This window comes from Sapajus apella, unplaced genomic scaffold (assembly GCF_009761245.1).
Source record: "Sapajus apella isolate SASKATOON/1434 unplaced genomic scaffold, GSC_monkey_1.0 scaffold16, whole genome shotgun sequence".
Lineage (NCBI taxonomy): Eukaryota > Metazoa > Chordata > Mammalia > Primates > Cebidae > Sapajus > Sapajus apella.
The window spans coordinates 26,765,227-26,782,265 of NW_022436956.1; the positions used below are offsets into that span (position 1 = coordinate 26,765,227).

Sequence of the window (17,039 nt, forward strand, 5' to 3'; positions counted from 1 at the left end):
CATTCTGGCACACTTTGGAAAAAATTCATTGCAGCTTTACAGTTTTTCATAGTCAGACTCACAAGAATTTTCTCCAGTACAAGATGAGGAAAATTACTATAAAGAAAAAAAAAGCTTCACTTAAGACCAAAAGTCATGTAAAGAATACTTTAAACTTTAACATCCATGTTTAGCTATAATTCTTGACTTCTGAAATTTGGATCCTAGATTAAAATTGCTTTCATCTACACTGAATTTCTTAATATCTAAAAGGATAATTTAAGGAGGACAACCATTGTTACTATCATTTCCAATACTATTTAGAAACAAGATCCTGTCTCATGATCATTTCTGAAATAATAAAAGGTTATAAAATTAAAGCAAAAGTAAATGGATCCATTCAGAGGTTTCCTCTCCAATCATTTGGTTCCAGTTACCATCTGTGGAAAGGCTAAGAGGACAAGTGACTCAGTTCCTTTATCCTAGCGCTTACATCCTGTTTTGTCTTCCTTATTTCCTCTCCTCATTAATAAAACGTATTTCACCCAGAAGATACTCCTATGATGAGAAAGGATCCAGGATCTACATGACTCAGATATATGGACTTATTCATTTAAAAAATCAGAAAGGAACACATAAATGCTCAAAGAATTATATGAACATTCTTCATGCATACCCCCATATTCTATTAAAAATATCAGAAAGGAGGCCAGGTGCAGTGGCTCACACCTGTAATCCCAGCACTTTGGGAAGCCAAGGTGGGTGGATCATGAGGTCAGGAGTTCAAGACCAGTCTGGCCAAGATGACGAAACCCCGTCTCCACTAAAAATACAAAAATTAGCCGGGCATGGTGGCAGGTGCCTGTAATCCCAGCTACTCAGGAGGCTGAGGCAGAGAATTGCTTGAACCCAGGAGGTGCAGGTGGCAGTGAGCCAAGATTGTGCCACTGCATTCCAGCCTGGGTGACCTGGGTGACAGAGTGAGACTCCATCTCAAAAAAAAAAAAAAAAAATCAGAGAGGAACACATAAATGCTCAAAGAATTATATGCATACTCCCCATATTCTCACAGTGAGACAACCCCTTATTTCAGAAGCAATCAGGCATAAAGACTCAGATAACTGTCAAAACAAATGGAATATTTAATAATTAAGGCTAGATCTGGGAAATTCTGCATTATCATTATAGAATAAAGCCACCTGGCATCAAGTAAGTGGAGAGAGCCTGATAAAACAAACAAAAAAACCAGCAGCATGCTAATGAACTTAAATTACCTGTGAAGAATTGGAGGCACTTCTGTACTATTTTCTAAGTCATCCTCTAGCTGATAGAATAAGAGCCATCTCATTATTGATTCCTTTAAAGAAAAGCTTTTATTTCCCTCACATATATTTGGCTCTATTCCCGTTTTTACTGTTTCTGGAACTATAATGGTGGTCAGTGCCAAAGTCAAACAGCATATTGCAGGACTATAACAAAACAAAGGACAATTGTGAAAAGCAAGCTATTGGGGGGGCAAAGACCTGTCTATCTATTAGGACAGTGCCTGGCACATCCATTTAGTTAAGCTGACCAAGTGAACATAAAAACTGTGAAAAGTCTGATTATATTTGGAAAGATTCTTGATTAAAAAATAGTTCTTTTATTAGCAGTGTGCAGTACTACAATAAGAACAAAGCTATTGAATAAATAATGATAAATTGCACATAAAAGAGATTTAAACTCTGTATAATTCTTTAAAGAAATTCTTTTGGATACACATATACAATTAGAACGAATAAGACCTGGTGTCTGATAGATGAGTAGGGTGACTATGGGTAACATTAATCTATTATACATTTCAAAATAACAAGAAGAGAATAATTCAAATGTTCCTGGCATAAAGAAAAGATATGTAGGGTGATGATAGCCTGATTATCTTGATTTGATTATATGAGTATATCAAATTACCATGTGTACCTGGAAAATATGTAACTCTATTGTAGATCAATTAAAAATTTTTTAATAAAAAAGGAAATTCCTTAAAATTAGGCCTTAATAATTTCTCAACATTTGAAACTAAATTCACTTACGCATTTATTAAGTCTTCTTGGCCAAACAAGAAAAGCATCTGACATAAAATTGAACATTTTTAACTGAAGTAACAATAGAATTTAACATCTTTAACTGAAGTAACAAACTAGGAAAATGATCAGGGGTGTGTGTGTGTGTGTGTGTGTGTGTGTGTGTGTGTGTGTGTGTGTGTGTGTGTGTGTGTGTGTGTGTGTGTTTCTGTAAACTTACCATGAAGGTCTACAGTGTGAGACAGAGAGTGTGTGTGTGTGTGTGTGTGTGTGTGTGTGTGTGACAGAATGTACGTTTGTGTTTCTGTAAAGTATGACATAATGCATGTTAAACTTACCATGAAGGTCTGCAGGCTGATCCAGTAAATAACTTCCAGAATTCTCTGTCAACCTCAACTAAACTACCTTGAATTATGGCTCCGAGTAAGCCAAAGTTTTCAGCTTGTATTTGCTCAGAACTTATACCACGAAAGGTAATACACCAAATTTTATTCCAGAGTTTCAATAAATCTGATTTTTGTGAGCTTTCTAGGTTTGACCTCTTGTTTTGACACAATGCAACTTCCATAAGACATCGTAACACATATGGTGTGCGTTCCCCACGTCGCTGTTGAGGTAGAAGCTGACAGAGTATCATCAGTAATGGAGACAGCTCACTGTTAGGTAAACTTGCAGGATACTTTGATATTAATTGGGTTGTAATCTGTAGCCTAAAAAATAAAAAGGATAATTTGAAAACTATTAAATTGCATTAACAAACTAAAAAGAAATATATAGACAGTTACTCTTACAATATCATAATTAGAGAATCACCATCATCATTTCCATAGTATTCTCAAGACAAACTGGCTCTTAGTAGTTACTATGTCCTACTTCCTACCAACTGGCAGGAAAATTGTCAACGTTTTGGCTACCTGGGTAAGTTGTTAAATTTCCCTCAAACAAATATTTTAAAGGATATTAAATTAGCAATATTTGGGCCGGGCACAGTGGCTCATGCCTGTAATACCAGCATTTGGGAGGCTTAGGTGGGTGAATTGCAAAGTCAGGAGTTCAAGACCAGCCTGGCCAAAGTGGTGAAATCTCGTCTCTACCAAAAATACAAAAATTGCTGGGCATGGTGGCACACACCTGTAATCCTAGCTACTCAGGAGGCTGAGGCAGGAGAATTGCTTGAACCCGGAAGGCAGAGGTTGCAGTGAGCTGAGATCGCGCCACTGCACTCCAGCCTGGGTGACAGGCAAGACTCCATCTCAGAAAAGAATAAAAAATAAATAAATTAGCAAGATTTTATTTCTGAGTTATCTTGTACATCCCTGCTCTTTTTTTTTTTTTTTAAAGACAGGGTTTCACCATGTTGGTCAGGTTGGTCTTGAACTCCTGACCTCAGGTGATCTGCCTGCCTTGGCCTCCAAAGTGCTTGGATTACAGGCGTGAGCCACCACGCCCGGCCTCATCCTTGCTCTTTAGTCACCAAAACTATTCCTCTAAAACAGGAAAACAAAGAAACCCAAAAAACTGTTTTTCCTTTATATTAATTCAGTTAATCCGATAAATATTTGCTATGTATTTTCTAGAATGTGTGGTACTTAAGAATAGGAATCTTATGTTATTCATCTCTATATCCCCAACACTTGGCACATAGCAGGTGTTCAATAAATAACTCTTGACTAAATGGACAAATGAAAAATCTTAAATAGCTACCCTTAACCATATAAACATGCACTGAAGCAACAGGTATCTAACTATGACTATAATCTATAAATCTCTGTCCTTACACAACTTGCTTAACCTCTCTGCGTTTCAGTTTCTTTTCAGTAAAGGCAACAGGCTGAATTAGACAAATTCTAACCATCCTTACCAGACCTAATATTTGGGATTCCAAAGTATTCCATAATTTATTTAATTATTTAAATATATGTGAATGTCATATGAGAATAAAGACAGAAAAATAAGAGAAAATAACTTATTATCATCGTATAAAGTAAAAATTATTGTTATTTCTTAAGGTTACATTTAACTTCTTCCTAATTCTATTAAAAGGCGCTATGTATGCTAAAATCTTTTGTTGAAGTGTACAATTCAGTGAATTCCATGAGGTACACATTTCTAATTGCCTACCAGACAGCCAGTCTGCCTTCTTAACTTGCTATGACAATATGATTAGCAAAGGTAGGCCCACCCTTGGCCCCAGCAAATGAGCCATTAACAATTTATCTCATTTGTCATGCAATCACATATCCCTTTGGTAGTAACAGGTTTGGGAGTAAACAAATGACTTAGTTCTGGCTGAGATTAAAGGATTCCATTGAAAGTTTTCTGAAAAATAAGAGACTAAAATGACACTGAATGAGAAAATGATAACATTTTACCATGGCACAAGTTCAAAATCATTCTGTGACTTCTGAAGGTGATCTTTTATTACTTCCCAGCCTGGTTCTATTTTCTTCCTTTTGCAAGGTACACTGTAATCACTAGATTCTCTTTGTGTAGTAGCATAAGATTGAGAAATCTCCAAAGATCTGGTATCTTCATTAAAAACCTGTAAAATAAAAATAAATCCACTTTTTTCTTTTTCTTTTCTTTTCTCTTTTGTTTTTTTGAGGCAGAGTTTCACTCTTGTTGCCCAGGGGCTGGAGAGCAATGGCACGATCTTGCTCACTGCAACATCTGGCCCTTGGGTTCAAGTGATTCTCTTGCCTCAGCCTCCAGAGTAGCTGAGATTGCAGGCATGCACCACCATGCCGAGCTAATTTTGTATTTTTAATAGAGATGGTGTTTCTCCATGTAAGTCAGGCTGGTCTTGGACTCCCTACCTCAGATGATCCACCCGCCTCAGCCTCCCAAAGTGCTGGGATTATAGGCATGAGCCACCACGCCCAGCCATATCCACTTTTTTCATTGCTACTGTCTTATAATATTTCATTGGGGGAAAAAAAATTCCTTCTGAAATGAAGATACAGGGAATTAATTCATAAAGCAAGAGTAACAAATCATAGAAACATATAAATCTGATAACATGGTAAAAAACAAACAGCTTGCATGACAATAAAGGCACTCTTAGAAAGCAGGTATTACCAAGTAACACATTAGTTTTATTTCCTGGGAACACTTACTAAAAGCACCAAGAAATCTAAAAGCAAAGCAAAAACCTTTACTTTCAAAGGGATTCAATTTTTTAAATTTACCATTAAGAAAATATTTGACAGAATGAAATTACTACCCAGTATGTTAACCAAATATCTGGGGAAAACAGTTTTATTTAAAAAACATTAGGCCATCAGTTGATGAACAAGTAAAATGGAGTATATCAATACAACTGAATATTATTCAGCAATAAAAATGAAGTACTGATTCATGGTAAAACATGGATGAACTTTGAAAACATTATGCTAAGTGAAAGAAAGCAGACATAAAAGACCACATGTTGTATGATTCCATTTAAATGAACTGTCCCAAACAGGAAAATTCACAAAAACCAAGATTGATTAGTGGCTGGTTACTAGGATCTAGAAGATGCAAGGAATTGGGACTAAATGCTAAGAAGGTATGAGGTTTCTTTGGGGATGATTAAAAAAATTTTGGGCCAGGCGCTGTGGCTCACACCTGTAATCCCAGCACTTTGGGAGCCCAAGGTGGGTGGATCACAAGGTCAGGAGTTTGAGACCAGCCTGGCCAAAAGGGTGAAACCCCATCTCTACCAAAAATACAAAAATTAGCTGGGCGTGGTGGTGGGCACTTGTAGTCCCAACTACTTGGGAGGCTGAGAGAGGAGAATCACTTGAACCTGGGAGGCAGGGGTTGCAGTGAGTCAAGATGGCACCACTGCACTCCAGCCTGGGGGACACAGCAAGACTCCATTTCAAAAAAAAAAAAAAGTTCTAAAATTAGTGGTGATGGTTGTACACATAGTAAAAATACTAAAAACCACAGAAATGTACAATTTAAAATCATGAATTTTACTATGTGAACTCTAGCTTAATTGCAAAAAAAGAAACAGACTGGGCACGGTGGCTCATTCGTGTAATCCCAGCACTTTGACAGGCCAAGGTGGGCAAATCACTTGAGCTCGGGAGTTCTAGACCAGCCTGGGAAACATGGTGAAACCCTGCCTTTATGAAAAATTAGTTAGGCGTGGTGGCACATGCCTGTAGTACCAGCTACTCAGGGGGCTGAGGCAGGAGGATCACCTGAGCCTGGGAGGCAGAGGTTGCAGTAAGCTAAGATCATGCCACTGCACTCCAGCCTGGGCGACAGAGGAAAACAGGAAGAGAAAAAGGAAAGGAAAGGAAAAAGGAAAAAGGGAAAAGAAAAGGAGAAAGGAAAGGAAAGGAAGAAGGAAAAGAAAGGAAAAAGGAAAGAAACATTAGGATTATAGTCACCTTATTTCCTACAGGCAATCATTTAAGAATGGAAAAGTTCATTGCTCGTTTTCACTAAGTCCAATATCTGCAAAAGCATTAACTTTTAAGTTAAAAGGGTAATTCCAAATAATTTCTGATATTTTGAAAGGAATAGTTACATGTATAGAGTAATTTTATAGGCTTTTTGTGAGAACACCAGTTTTAAAAGCCCAGTTAAAAATAAAAAAACTAACAGGAAATTTCTAAATGTGACATGACCTACTTACTGTACCTGGTGACAAATATCTGCCATCAATTCAATCAAATTTTCCTTGACGGCAATATTACGAAATCCTGAAGAATACTTTCCTCTACTTCCTATATGACTTATCTCATTCACTAGCAGATCATATAAGTTGTATAAAATACTTTTCCATTTTGTTGATTCATAAGCACCTGTAATCCAAAAAATTGAAATGTAATTTATTCATGTACTCTGTTTGCACTGCTAGCTCCCACAAAAGTATTCAGCTGTCAAGCTGCATCAATATTAGACATCTGGTCCAACTTTCCATCCAGTACTAACACCTCATCTGACAAGATCCTTGACAAACTCTATTTCCTAACTCTCTATTTTACATTTAGATAACTGTATTTCTTTTATTCTTTTTCTTTTTTTTAAAGACGGAGTTTCACCATGTTGGTCAGGCTGGTCTTGAACTCCCAACCTCAGGTGATCTGCCCACCTTGGCCTCCAAAGTGCTTGGATTACAGGCATGAGCCACCACACGCAGCCTAGATAACTGTATTTCTTATAAATTTCTTCCATATTCTGACCTAAAATCTGCCTTTCTCCAATTTATTCTCCCACCTGAGGCAAATACGATCAATATGTTCCCTCTTTCATATGAGAACCAAGTTCTCTGTATATCTTTTTTTGGCCAAAGAGAAAAATACTACCAGTTCCTTCAACTAATATACAAATGACATATTAACCAGACTTCTCACCATTTCAGTCATCTTTCCCAAGACATATTCCAGTCAACTTGAAATGCTAACTGTACAAAATGTGGTGAACATAATACTCCAACTGTGGTCTGACTAGTATGTGGAACAAATGTCTATTATTTCCCATAAACAAAGTACCATAAAATCTATTAATGTAGTCTGAAACTACATTAGCTTTTCTGGCATCCTCCGCATCCTGTCAATTTTAAATTCATCCTAAATACACAGTTAACTAAATCCCTAGACATATCATATCACCTCCTAATAAGCCTCATCTTCATCCAGGTGAGAGGTGGGTAAAAGATGAAAAACTATAAAAATTCACTGTTCTTTCACTTACAGTGGTTTCATGGGTTACACATTACCTAAATATACATATTAGAAACACATACACAGCTACTTTTGATAAAAAGTGGCTACACAGCCCGGTGCAGTGGCTCACGCCTGTAATCCCAGCACTTTGGGAGGCCGTGGTGGGTGAATCACTTGAGTTCAGGAGTTCGAGATCAGCTTGGCCAACATGTGAAACCCCATCTCTACTAAAACACATAAATTAGCCAGGCGTGGTGGCAAGCACCTGTAATCCCAGCTACTTAGAAAGCTGAGGCAGGAGAATTGCTTGAACCCAGGAGGCAGAAGTTGCAATGAGCTGACATCATGCCACTGCACTCCAGCCAGAGCAACAGTGAGACTCTGTCTCAAAAAATAAAAAGTGGCTATAACACATTTCCTCCATTATAGCTGCTATTACTCAATGTAGTATGCTGTCTTAAAAAAGTCATTATACTAGCCTTGATGAATTGGTCCAAAGGCTAGCAAAAGTCCAAAGGCAGTAATAGACAGAGCATGAGGAAACTCCAGTTCCAGCCAATAAAGTTCCTAACTACTGAAAAGCACTATACCTTCTGAGCAATACTTTCTTAGTGTAGGACAAATATGAAGGAATCAAGGAAAACAAGGGATTCGTTTTTTTTCCGGGAAACAAGGCCCTAGAGTAACTAGGAGGCTTAAGGCAGTAATTTCCCTTTTTCTGCCTCACATTTCTATGAAAGTAATATGTATGGATCTTCCTCAAGAGCTGAATAATCTGACTGGTTTTAGTCCAATTTATGTTTTATCTTCTAATAAAATCAATAGGTGGATAAACAAGATCCTGCTTTCTTTAAATTCTTTGGCCCTACAGTCTGTGCCAGACCCCTTAGTACTGAAGTATTCATGCATAATCAGCTCCTAGAGGGAACAATGTCTCATATTTGTTTGTATTTCCCGTAATACCTAACATCGTATTGAACACACAGAAAGGCATAACAGAATTTGCAACCACTGCTTCAAATTCTAAAAACTCAATGAAAAACATTCTCATGACTAATTAACATTATCAACTAGAGCAATCCAGAGGAAAGTCATATCCTTCTACAGAACACTAATTTTATACTTAAGCCTTTAGGTTTGAATGAAGAAGCAAATTCAAAATGGTAAACATTTTTTTTATACCTTTTTCTTGGGTTTTGGCTCCTTTTGGATGATGGATATAAATTTGCAGTTCAAATAATTCAATAATGACTTCTTTTAGAGCATCATTAAGTCTATGTTGAGTCCAAATATAAAGCAAGGTGGGAAGAATTTCATCTCCTAATTCACACACTTGAATTCGAGAGTTGGCAGCCAGAGTCTTGAGGAAGATAATAAGAGCTGCTAGAATATGATTCAGACCTGAAGAGCTCTTTTCTTGTCTGTGAGAAAACAAACAAACTCAACTGGGTATAACAGGGGGAACAAAGTACACAAATTAAAGACAGTTATGAAATGGCATGCTGAAAGAAAAAAGACGTTAATTTTCAAACAAAAGCCTTAATTTCAAAACTACTCACTAAAAACAAATCACAGCATTATTTCAAACTAACAAAAAATTAGTTCTTATCTGGTGCTAAGAGACCACTTCTGTTAGCTCTCCCTGCTGCTAAAACATGGTCTAAAAATAAACAAAACTGATCTGTAGCAACATTTATAAAATGTTCCACATTATAAATTAAATAATGCCAAACAAATGTACAACAGGAATACTTCCCAAATATATTCCTATTTTATCTTATTCTCAATATATTACAACCATCCTCAAAATGGGGGAAATGTAACGATTAAGAGGATATTTAACTTTCCTGGTCATCAGAACATCAGCAAGACACATCTCCCACTTGAGAACATCATGTAGTGTTGAGTGTTCTGCATACTGGATATTCAGGAAGTGTTAGACTTGGTTGTCTCTTTAGGAATCCACTAGTTCTGTTATGATGGATCAATGCTTTATTTAAAGGTAGAATTTTTAGTTATTGAATCTAAAGCATGGTCTTGCAAGAAGGTCAAAAGTATTTCAATACAAAACAAAAGAAAAAGAGATTACATTACCTCGCACACTGAATGGCCTTGGAAAACAAATCCAAAAATTTGGAATTTAATCCATCAGTCTGAGAACAGCATCCTTTAGTAACAGTATGAATTATTCTAGCCACTAAAACTCTATGAACATCTTGTGAAGGTTTCAGATACAGCCTGAAGTACACAGAGAACAATTCTTTAAAAAAAAAAAAAAGTTATTAGTCATGTTTTTAGAAATCAAAATGTATTAAATGTCACAATTCAATTTATATATTCATAATCCCATACAGAAAAAAGATTTTAAACCTGCACTCATCTATTTTTAACATACGAAAAGTACTCCATCAATGTTTAATTTTATCTTATATAAAATGCCTTTAAGACAGGAACAACTATAAACTGCTGTGAGAGCAACAGTTTAAGAGCCAGATTGCAGAAACATTAGTTAACTTATCTAAGCCTATGTTCCTTCATCCAGGCCTAACAAGGCACTTACAGTACATACTCCATGGTTTTGTATTGTTTTGAGACAGAGTCGTCCTCTGTCGTCCAGGCTGGACACTGCAACCTCTGTCTCCCGGGTTCAAGCAATTCTCATGCTTCAGCCTCCCAAGTAGCTGAGACCACAAGTGCACACCACCATGCCTGGCTAATTTCTGTATTTTTCATAGAGATGGGGTTTCACCATGTTGGCCAGGTTGGTCTCAAGTAATCTACCCATCTCGGCCTCCCAAAGTGCTGGGATTATAGGTGTAACCCACTGGGCCTGGCCTCTACAGTTTAAAATAATAATACTGTTTGATGAAAAATGTCCATAAAATATGTTGAGACTTATAAAGGGTATGAGATTTTAGTCTACTTGGTTTGTTTCTTATTTTGTTGATGTAGGGTCTTACTCTGTCACCCAGGCTAGAGTGTGGTGCAAAGATCATGGCTCACTGTAGTCTCAATCTCCCCAGACTCAGGTGATCCTCCCATCTTAGCCTCCCATGTAGCTGGGTCTATAGGCCCACACCACCACACCCAACTGATTTGTATTTTTAGGTAGAGACAGGATTTTGCCATGTTGCCCAGGCTGGTCTTGAACTCCTAGGCTCAAGTGATCCACCTGCTTTGGCCTCCTGAAGTGCTAGGATTACAGGCATAAGCTACTGTGGCTGGCTGAGATTTTACCCTACGCATAACCTGGCAAATCAGTATGACAGTTTCATGGGTGCTGGCAGGAGACATGAGATTCTTGATAAGAGAAAAAGGAGAATTTATTTCTCACTGCAATGATAGTAGCCAGGCTACCTTAATTTTTGCATCAGTTCCCCAATACCAAAGGCAAGATGAAGTGGGACACTTGACACCGCAAAAACAGTGGACTGAGTTATAATAGAGAAATCCCAGGCTTTTTATAATGGATAGGCTATAAGTAAATCTGTCCTTTGTTTTGGAGGAAGCCATCATCTGACCTCAAGCGATCCACCCACTTCAGCCTCCGAAAGTGCTGGGATTATAGGTGTGAGCCACTGTGCCCAGCTCCCAAATAACATTATTACAAAATGTTATACTTGTGTTTACTAGGAATTTATATAGACAATCATGCCATCTCCAAAAGGGAAGTTTTATTTCTTCCTTTCCAATCTGTATGCTTTTTAGTTTTCTTGTCTAACTGCCCTTGGCTAGAACCTCTAATATAATGTTGAAAAGGAGTGGTGAGAGTGCACATCCTTATCTTGTTCTTGATTTGTCTCATGAAAGCCTTTAAATTATAGATTCAATTTCTTCTCTTCATAGTGATGGGACTAGTCAAATAGTCTATTTTATATTGGATTATTTTATATTGGATGACTTTTGATAATGTATCAAATCAAGGTTTGAGGAACTGCCCCATTTAAATTAAGCTTCATGTCCATACAGATGTTTATAGGGTTTCCCTGTTATCCTTTTAATATCCACAGGATCTGTAATTAGATCTCATTTCATTTCTAATATCAGTAACTTTGGTCTTCTCTCTTTTTTGTGTGTGTTTTTTTAAGAGACAGAAGTCTCACTATGCTGCCCAGGCTGGATTTGGATTCCTGGGCTCAAGTGATCCTCCCACCTCAGCCTATCAAGCCATAAAAAGACATGGAGAAACTGAGAGTGGTGGCTCACACTTGTAATCCCAACACTTTGGGAGGCCAAGTTCAAGTTACTGGCCTAAGCAACATAGAAAGACCTTATCTCTACTAAAAATGAAAAATTAGCAGGGTGTGATGGCTTTTGTGTGTGGTCTCAGATACTTGGAAGGGGGTGGGAGGATCACTTGAGTCCAGGAGGTCGAAGCCGCAGTGAGCCATGATCTCACCACCACACTCCAGTCTGGGAGACAAAGAGAGACCCTGGCTCAAAAAACATAACAAAACAAAAAAAACATGGAGGATCTTTAACTGCACACTACTAAATGAAAGAAGCCAATGTGGAAAGGATACATACTGTTAGGATTCCAACCACAGTCACATACTATGTAACAACATAACAACATTCTGGTCAATGACAAATGGCAATATGAAAAGGTGGTATGTAAGATTATATCAGAACTGAAAAATTCCTATTTACTTAGTGATGTCATAAGAAATTACTCACAAGCATTTGTGATATTTGTATTAAAAAAACCACTGCACTGCCAGTTATTTAAAAGTATAATACATACAATCATGTACAGTACATAAACCTTGACAATTATAGTAAATGACTAAGTTACTGGTAAATGACTATGTTACTGGTCTATGTACTTACTCTACTATGTTTTTTATCACTATTTTATACTATATTCCTCCTTCTTCCTCTTAAAAAACAAAACAGTAAAACATCTCAGTTAGGTCCCTTAGGAGGCATTTCAGAATAAAGCACCATTATCATAGGAGATGAAAGCTCCATGCACATCCCTGAAGATCTCCCAAGGGGACAAGATGCAGAGACGGAAGACAGTGATACTGACGATGCTGACCTTATGTAGGCCTAGGCTAGTGTGTGTGTTTGTCTCTGTTTTCAACAAAAAAGTCTAAAGGAAAAAATAGAGTAGTAATAATTTTATATAAAAAGCTTATAGAACAAAAGAAAAAACACCTATAAGTATATAAAGAAAAAATGTTTGTATAGCTATACAATGCATTTGTATTTTAAGCTAAGTGTTATTACAAGAGTCAAAAAGTCTAACCTAACTAAAGCTATACAATGCATTTGTATTTTAAGCTTAGTGTTATTATAAAATTAAAGTTTATAAAGTAAAAAAGTTATAGTAGCTAATGTTAATTTATTACTGAAGAAGAAAAGTATATATTTTTAAATTTAGTGCTTGTTTATAAATTCTACAGTAGTGTGTAGTAATATCCCAGGCCTTTACATTACTACACACTCCTGCAAGCTCCATTCATGATAAGTGCCCTAGACAGGTCTACCATGTTTTATTCTTTATACCATGCTTTTACTGTACCTTCTCTATGTTTATATATGTTTAGAAACACAAATATTTACCACTGTGTTATAACTGCCTACAGTAGTCAGTACAGTAACATGCTACACAGGTTTGTAGTGTAGGAGCAATAATACGATATAACCTAGGTGTGTAGATTATACCATTTAAGTTTGTATAAATATATCCTATGATGTTCATACAACAAATAAATTGCCTAGTGATGTATCTCAGAACATATCTACATTGTTAAGAGATGCACAATTGTATATGACATGCTGGAGAAGGCCAAACCATGGAGAGCACAAACATCAGTGGTTCCCACAGTTTGCAAGGGGGGAGGGATGAACAGGTGAAGCACAGAGGATTTTTCTGGCAATAAAACTATTCTGTATGGTACTATAATAGTGAATAATTGTTACCATTCTCCCCCAGAGGAAAAAAAAATATGACCATCTCATTAGATACAGAAAAAGATCTTTTAAAATGCCAATACACTTGTAAAAACCCACAATATATATACTACCAAAAGTGAACTTTAACATAACTATGGACTTTGGGTAATAATGATGTGTCCCAGCATAGGTTTGTTGATTATAACAAATGTACCACTGGTGCAAGATGTTGATAGTAGGGCATGCTGTGTGTGTCCAGTGAACTTTCTACTCAGTTTTACCGTAAACTTAAAATTCCTCTAAAAGATAAAAGTCCATTTAAAAAAAAAAAAGAAACCTCTAGGTTTGAGAAACTGAATAATTGCCAGTGTAGCTTGAGCACAGAAATTAGAAGAGCTTTAGTTAAGTTGGACAGGTAGGAAGAAGGAAAATTATGCAGAGCTTTCAAGGCCTGGAAGAGGAATCCTCATTTTCTATTAGTTGTGCTAGTGAGAATGCAGAGAAACCGAAACCCTGTGTGCTGCTGGTGAGAATGTAAAATGGTGTAGTTCCTGTGTAAAACAGGATGTTGATTCCTTAAAAATTAATTATAGAATTACACAATCTAGCAATTCTACATCTGCGTATACAATCAAAAGAACTGAAAGCAGGAAACTCAAGAGACATTTGTATACTCATGTTCACAGTGGCATTATTCACAATAATCAAAAGGCAGAAACAACCCATGTCCATCCACCAATGGATGAATGAATGAGCAAAATGCGGCATATACACACAACAGAATGGTGTTCAGTTTTTAAAGAGTGAAATTCAGACACATGCCATAACATGAATGAGCCTCAAAGACATTTTGGTAAGTGTAATAAGCAAGTTGCAAATGAACAAATACTTATAGGAGTCCTTTAGTTCAGGCTGCTATTACAAAGTATCATAGATTAAGTGGCTTAGAAACCACAGAAATTTATTTCTCACAATTTTGGAGGCTGAAAGGAGATCAGGATGCCAGCATTGTGGGTTTCTGGTGAGGGCCCTCTTTGGAGCTGCAGACTACTAACTTTAAACTGTACCTTCGCATGGCAGAAAGAGAGCAAGTTAGCTCTCTGGCCTCCTTTTATAAGGGCATTAATCCCATCCATGAAGGCTCAACCACATGACCTAATTACTTTCTAAATCCTACACTTCCAAATACCATGCCTTTGGGAATGAGATTTCAACATAATTGAGGGGACATAAACATTCAATTCATAAAAATAAAGTACCTGAAACAGCCAAATTCATAGAGACAGAAAGTAGAATGGTAGCTGCCAGGGGCTAGGGGCAGGGGGAATGGTAAATTATTGTTTACTGAGTATAGAAAAAAAGTTCTGGAGACAGATGGTGGAGATGATTACACAACAATATTCAATTGCACACTTAAAAATAGTTAAAATGATAAATGTTATATATTGTTTACCACAACTAAAAAAATCATACTGGAGGTCCTAGCCAATGTAATAAGGCACAAAAATAAAAGCCACATGGCTCAGAAAGAAAGAAAAAAAAATTTCTGCTTGCAGCAGACACGTTTGTCTCCAAAGAAAATCCCAAAGAACAATCAAAAAAAGCTACTAGATTTATGAATAAGTGATTTTAGCAAGATCCCAAAATACAAGGTCGCTATATAAAAATCAACTGTACTTTTGTATCATTTTTGTACATTGAAAAATTTGAAAATCAAAATGTTAAAAACAATGCAATTTACTACTGCAGTATATATCTAACAAAACATACCCAAAATCTTTATGTTTATGCAATTATAAATGTCAATTTGCAGCTGGACATGGTGGCTCATGTCTATAATCCCAACACTTTGGGAGGTCAAGGCAGGGGGATCACTCGAGCCCAGGCATTTGAGACCAGCCTAGGCAACAAAGTGAGATCCTGTTTCTAATTTTTTAAAAAATAAAATTAAAGAAAAAAAATTCTCAATTTACAATAAAAAAAACTATATGCTGACAATTACAAAACACTAATGAAAGAAATCAAAAAAGACCTAAGTAGCCGGTGCAGTGGCTCAAGCCTATAATCCCAGCAGACTGGGAGGCCAAGGCAGCCAGATCACCTGAGGTCAAGAGTTTGAGACAAGCCTGGCCAACATGATGAAATCCTGTCTCTGCTAATAATACAAAAATTAGCTGGGTGTGGTGGCACATGCCTGTAATCCCAGCTACTCAGGAGACTGAGGCAGTATAATCACTTGAACCTAAGAGGTGGAGGTTGCAGTGAGCCAAGATCATGCCACTGGCACTCCAGCCTGGGTGACAGAGAGAGACCCCATCTCAAAAAACAAACAAACAAACAACCTAAGTAAATGGAGAGTTCATGGATTGGAAAACTCTACATAGTTAAGATTTCTATTCTTCCCAAATTGTTCAACAGTTTCAATGCAATTAGTATCAAAATCCCAGCAAGATCTTTTGTAGGAATACGTAAGCTGATTCCAAAATTTATACAGAAACACTGACTTAAGTCTTAGGCCATTCTTCTCATCCCTCTCTTCTCATCCTATACTCTTCTCACCCATAGTCATGGCTTTAATCACCACCTCTACCAAATATATATTTTGAGCATAGACTGCACTTCTTCCACAGAGTCCTCATCTAAGCAAGTTTTAGAGAAGGAAGCTAAGTAAAAAAAAATATTTGACAAAAAGGTTAATTATAAGAAGTAACATCCAGGAAGAAGTAGCAAAGTTTAGCTTAAAAAAAAAGAAGCAGTAACAGTAGTTAGTTTACAAATGAAAAGGGGGTTTCAGAGGACACACTAGATGACAGAATACAGTAAAGAGATTGGGGAGAGAGTGCCTTGGTTTCAGTGACAGCCATGGTTATAAGTGATAATCTAAAATGTCCTAAATATGACCAGCCATACTGGGGGAAGATCTGGCTGAGTATCTTAGATGTCACCAGCCTATTCCCCAAAGGCTGTCTCTAGGCTTGTTGAGGGCCCTATTACAGACACGGCCTACCTTGTCATCAGAGTAACATAAAGGCTCAAAATGACTTCTAAGAAATTAGTACAACAGCTGAGAAGGAGTTTATTCTCGTGGGAACAATAGAATGTAACCCAGAGTGAGGGTACTGATTAGTTAGTAGTTCTGAGATTCACATGTACCCCATTTTGAAATAGTAGCAGTAAAAAATATGGACAAATGTCTTTTAATTTAGCAAGCAAAATTTAGCTTAAATACTTTTCCATGAAAAAAAAAGCTTCTAAACTTTTAGAGCTGGCATATTAGAAGACTTTGACATCTGACTCAGTCATCTTGTTAATGTCAAATCCTACTTTCACTCACTCTCAAACCCAGAAATACTCCTTCATTGAAATCAATAAACTGAAATATTTCAGTCTCTGACCATAACTTCTTTCCTTTGTGGTCTCTCAGTACCTCCCA

At 36.9% G+C, this 17,039-nt stretch overlaps 1 protein-coding gene across 8 annotated transcripts in view; it reads right to left on the reverse strand.

Annotated features, from left to right (window-relative positions):
* Nucleotides 1-17,039, reverse strand: part of ATM (ATM serine/threonine kinase) — a 145,679-nt gene that overhangs the window by 108,815 nt on the left and 19,825 nt on the right. For all 8 annotated transcript variants that reach the window (XR_004270954.1, XM_032285673.1, XM_032285677.1 and 5 more), the window contains 7 exons: nt 9,800-9,965; nt 8,888-9,126; nt 6,678-6,841; nt 4,415-4,584; nt 2,381-2,752; nt 1,254-1,448; nt 1-96 (listed from right to left, as the gene is read on the reverse strand). Coding sequence is in view for 7 of the 8 variants with exons in the window: in XM_032285673.1 (XP_032141564.1) it covers nt 1-96; nt 1,254-1,448; nt 2,381-2,752; nt 4,415-4,584; nt 6,678-6,841; nt 8,888-9,126; nt 9,800-9,965 (1,402 nt within the window). In the remaining variant the exon portion in view is untranslated. The remainder of the gene's footprint in view (nt 97-1,253; nt 1,449-2,380; nt 2,753-4,414; nt 4,585-6,677; nt 6,842-8,887; nt 9,127-9,799; nt 9,966-17,039) is intronic.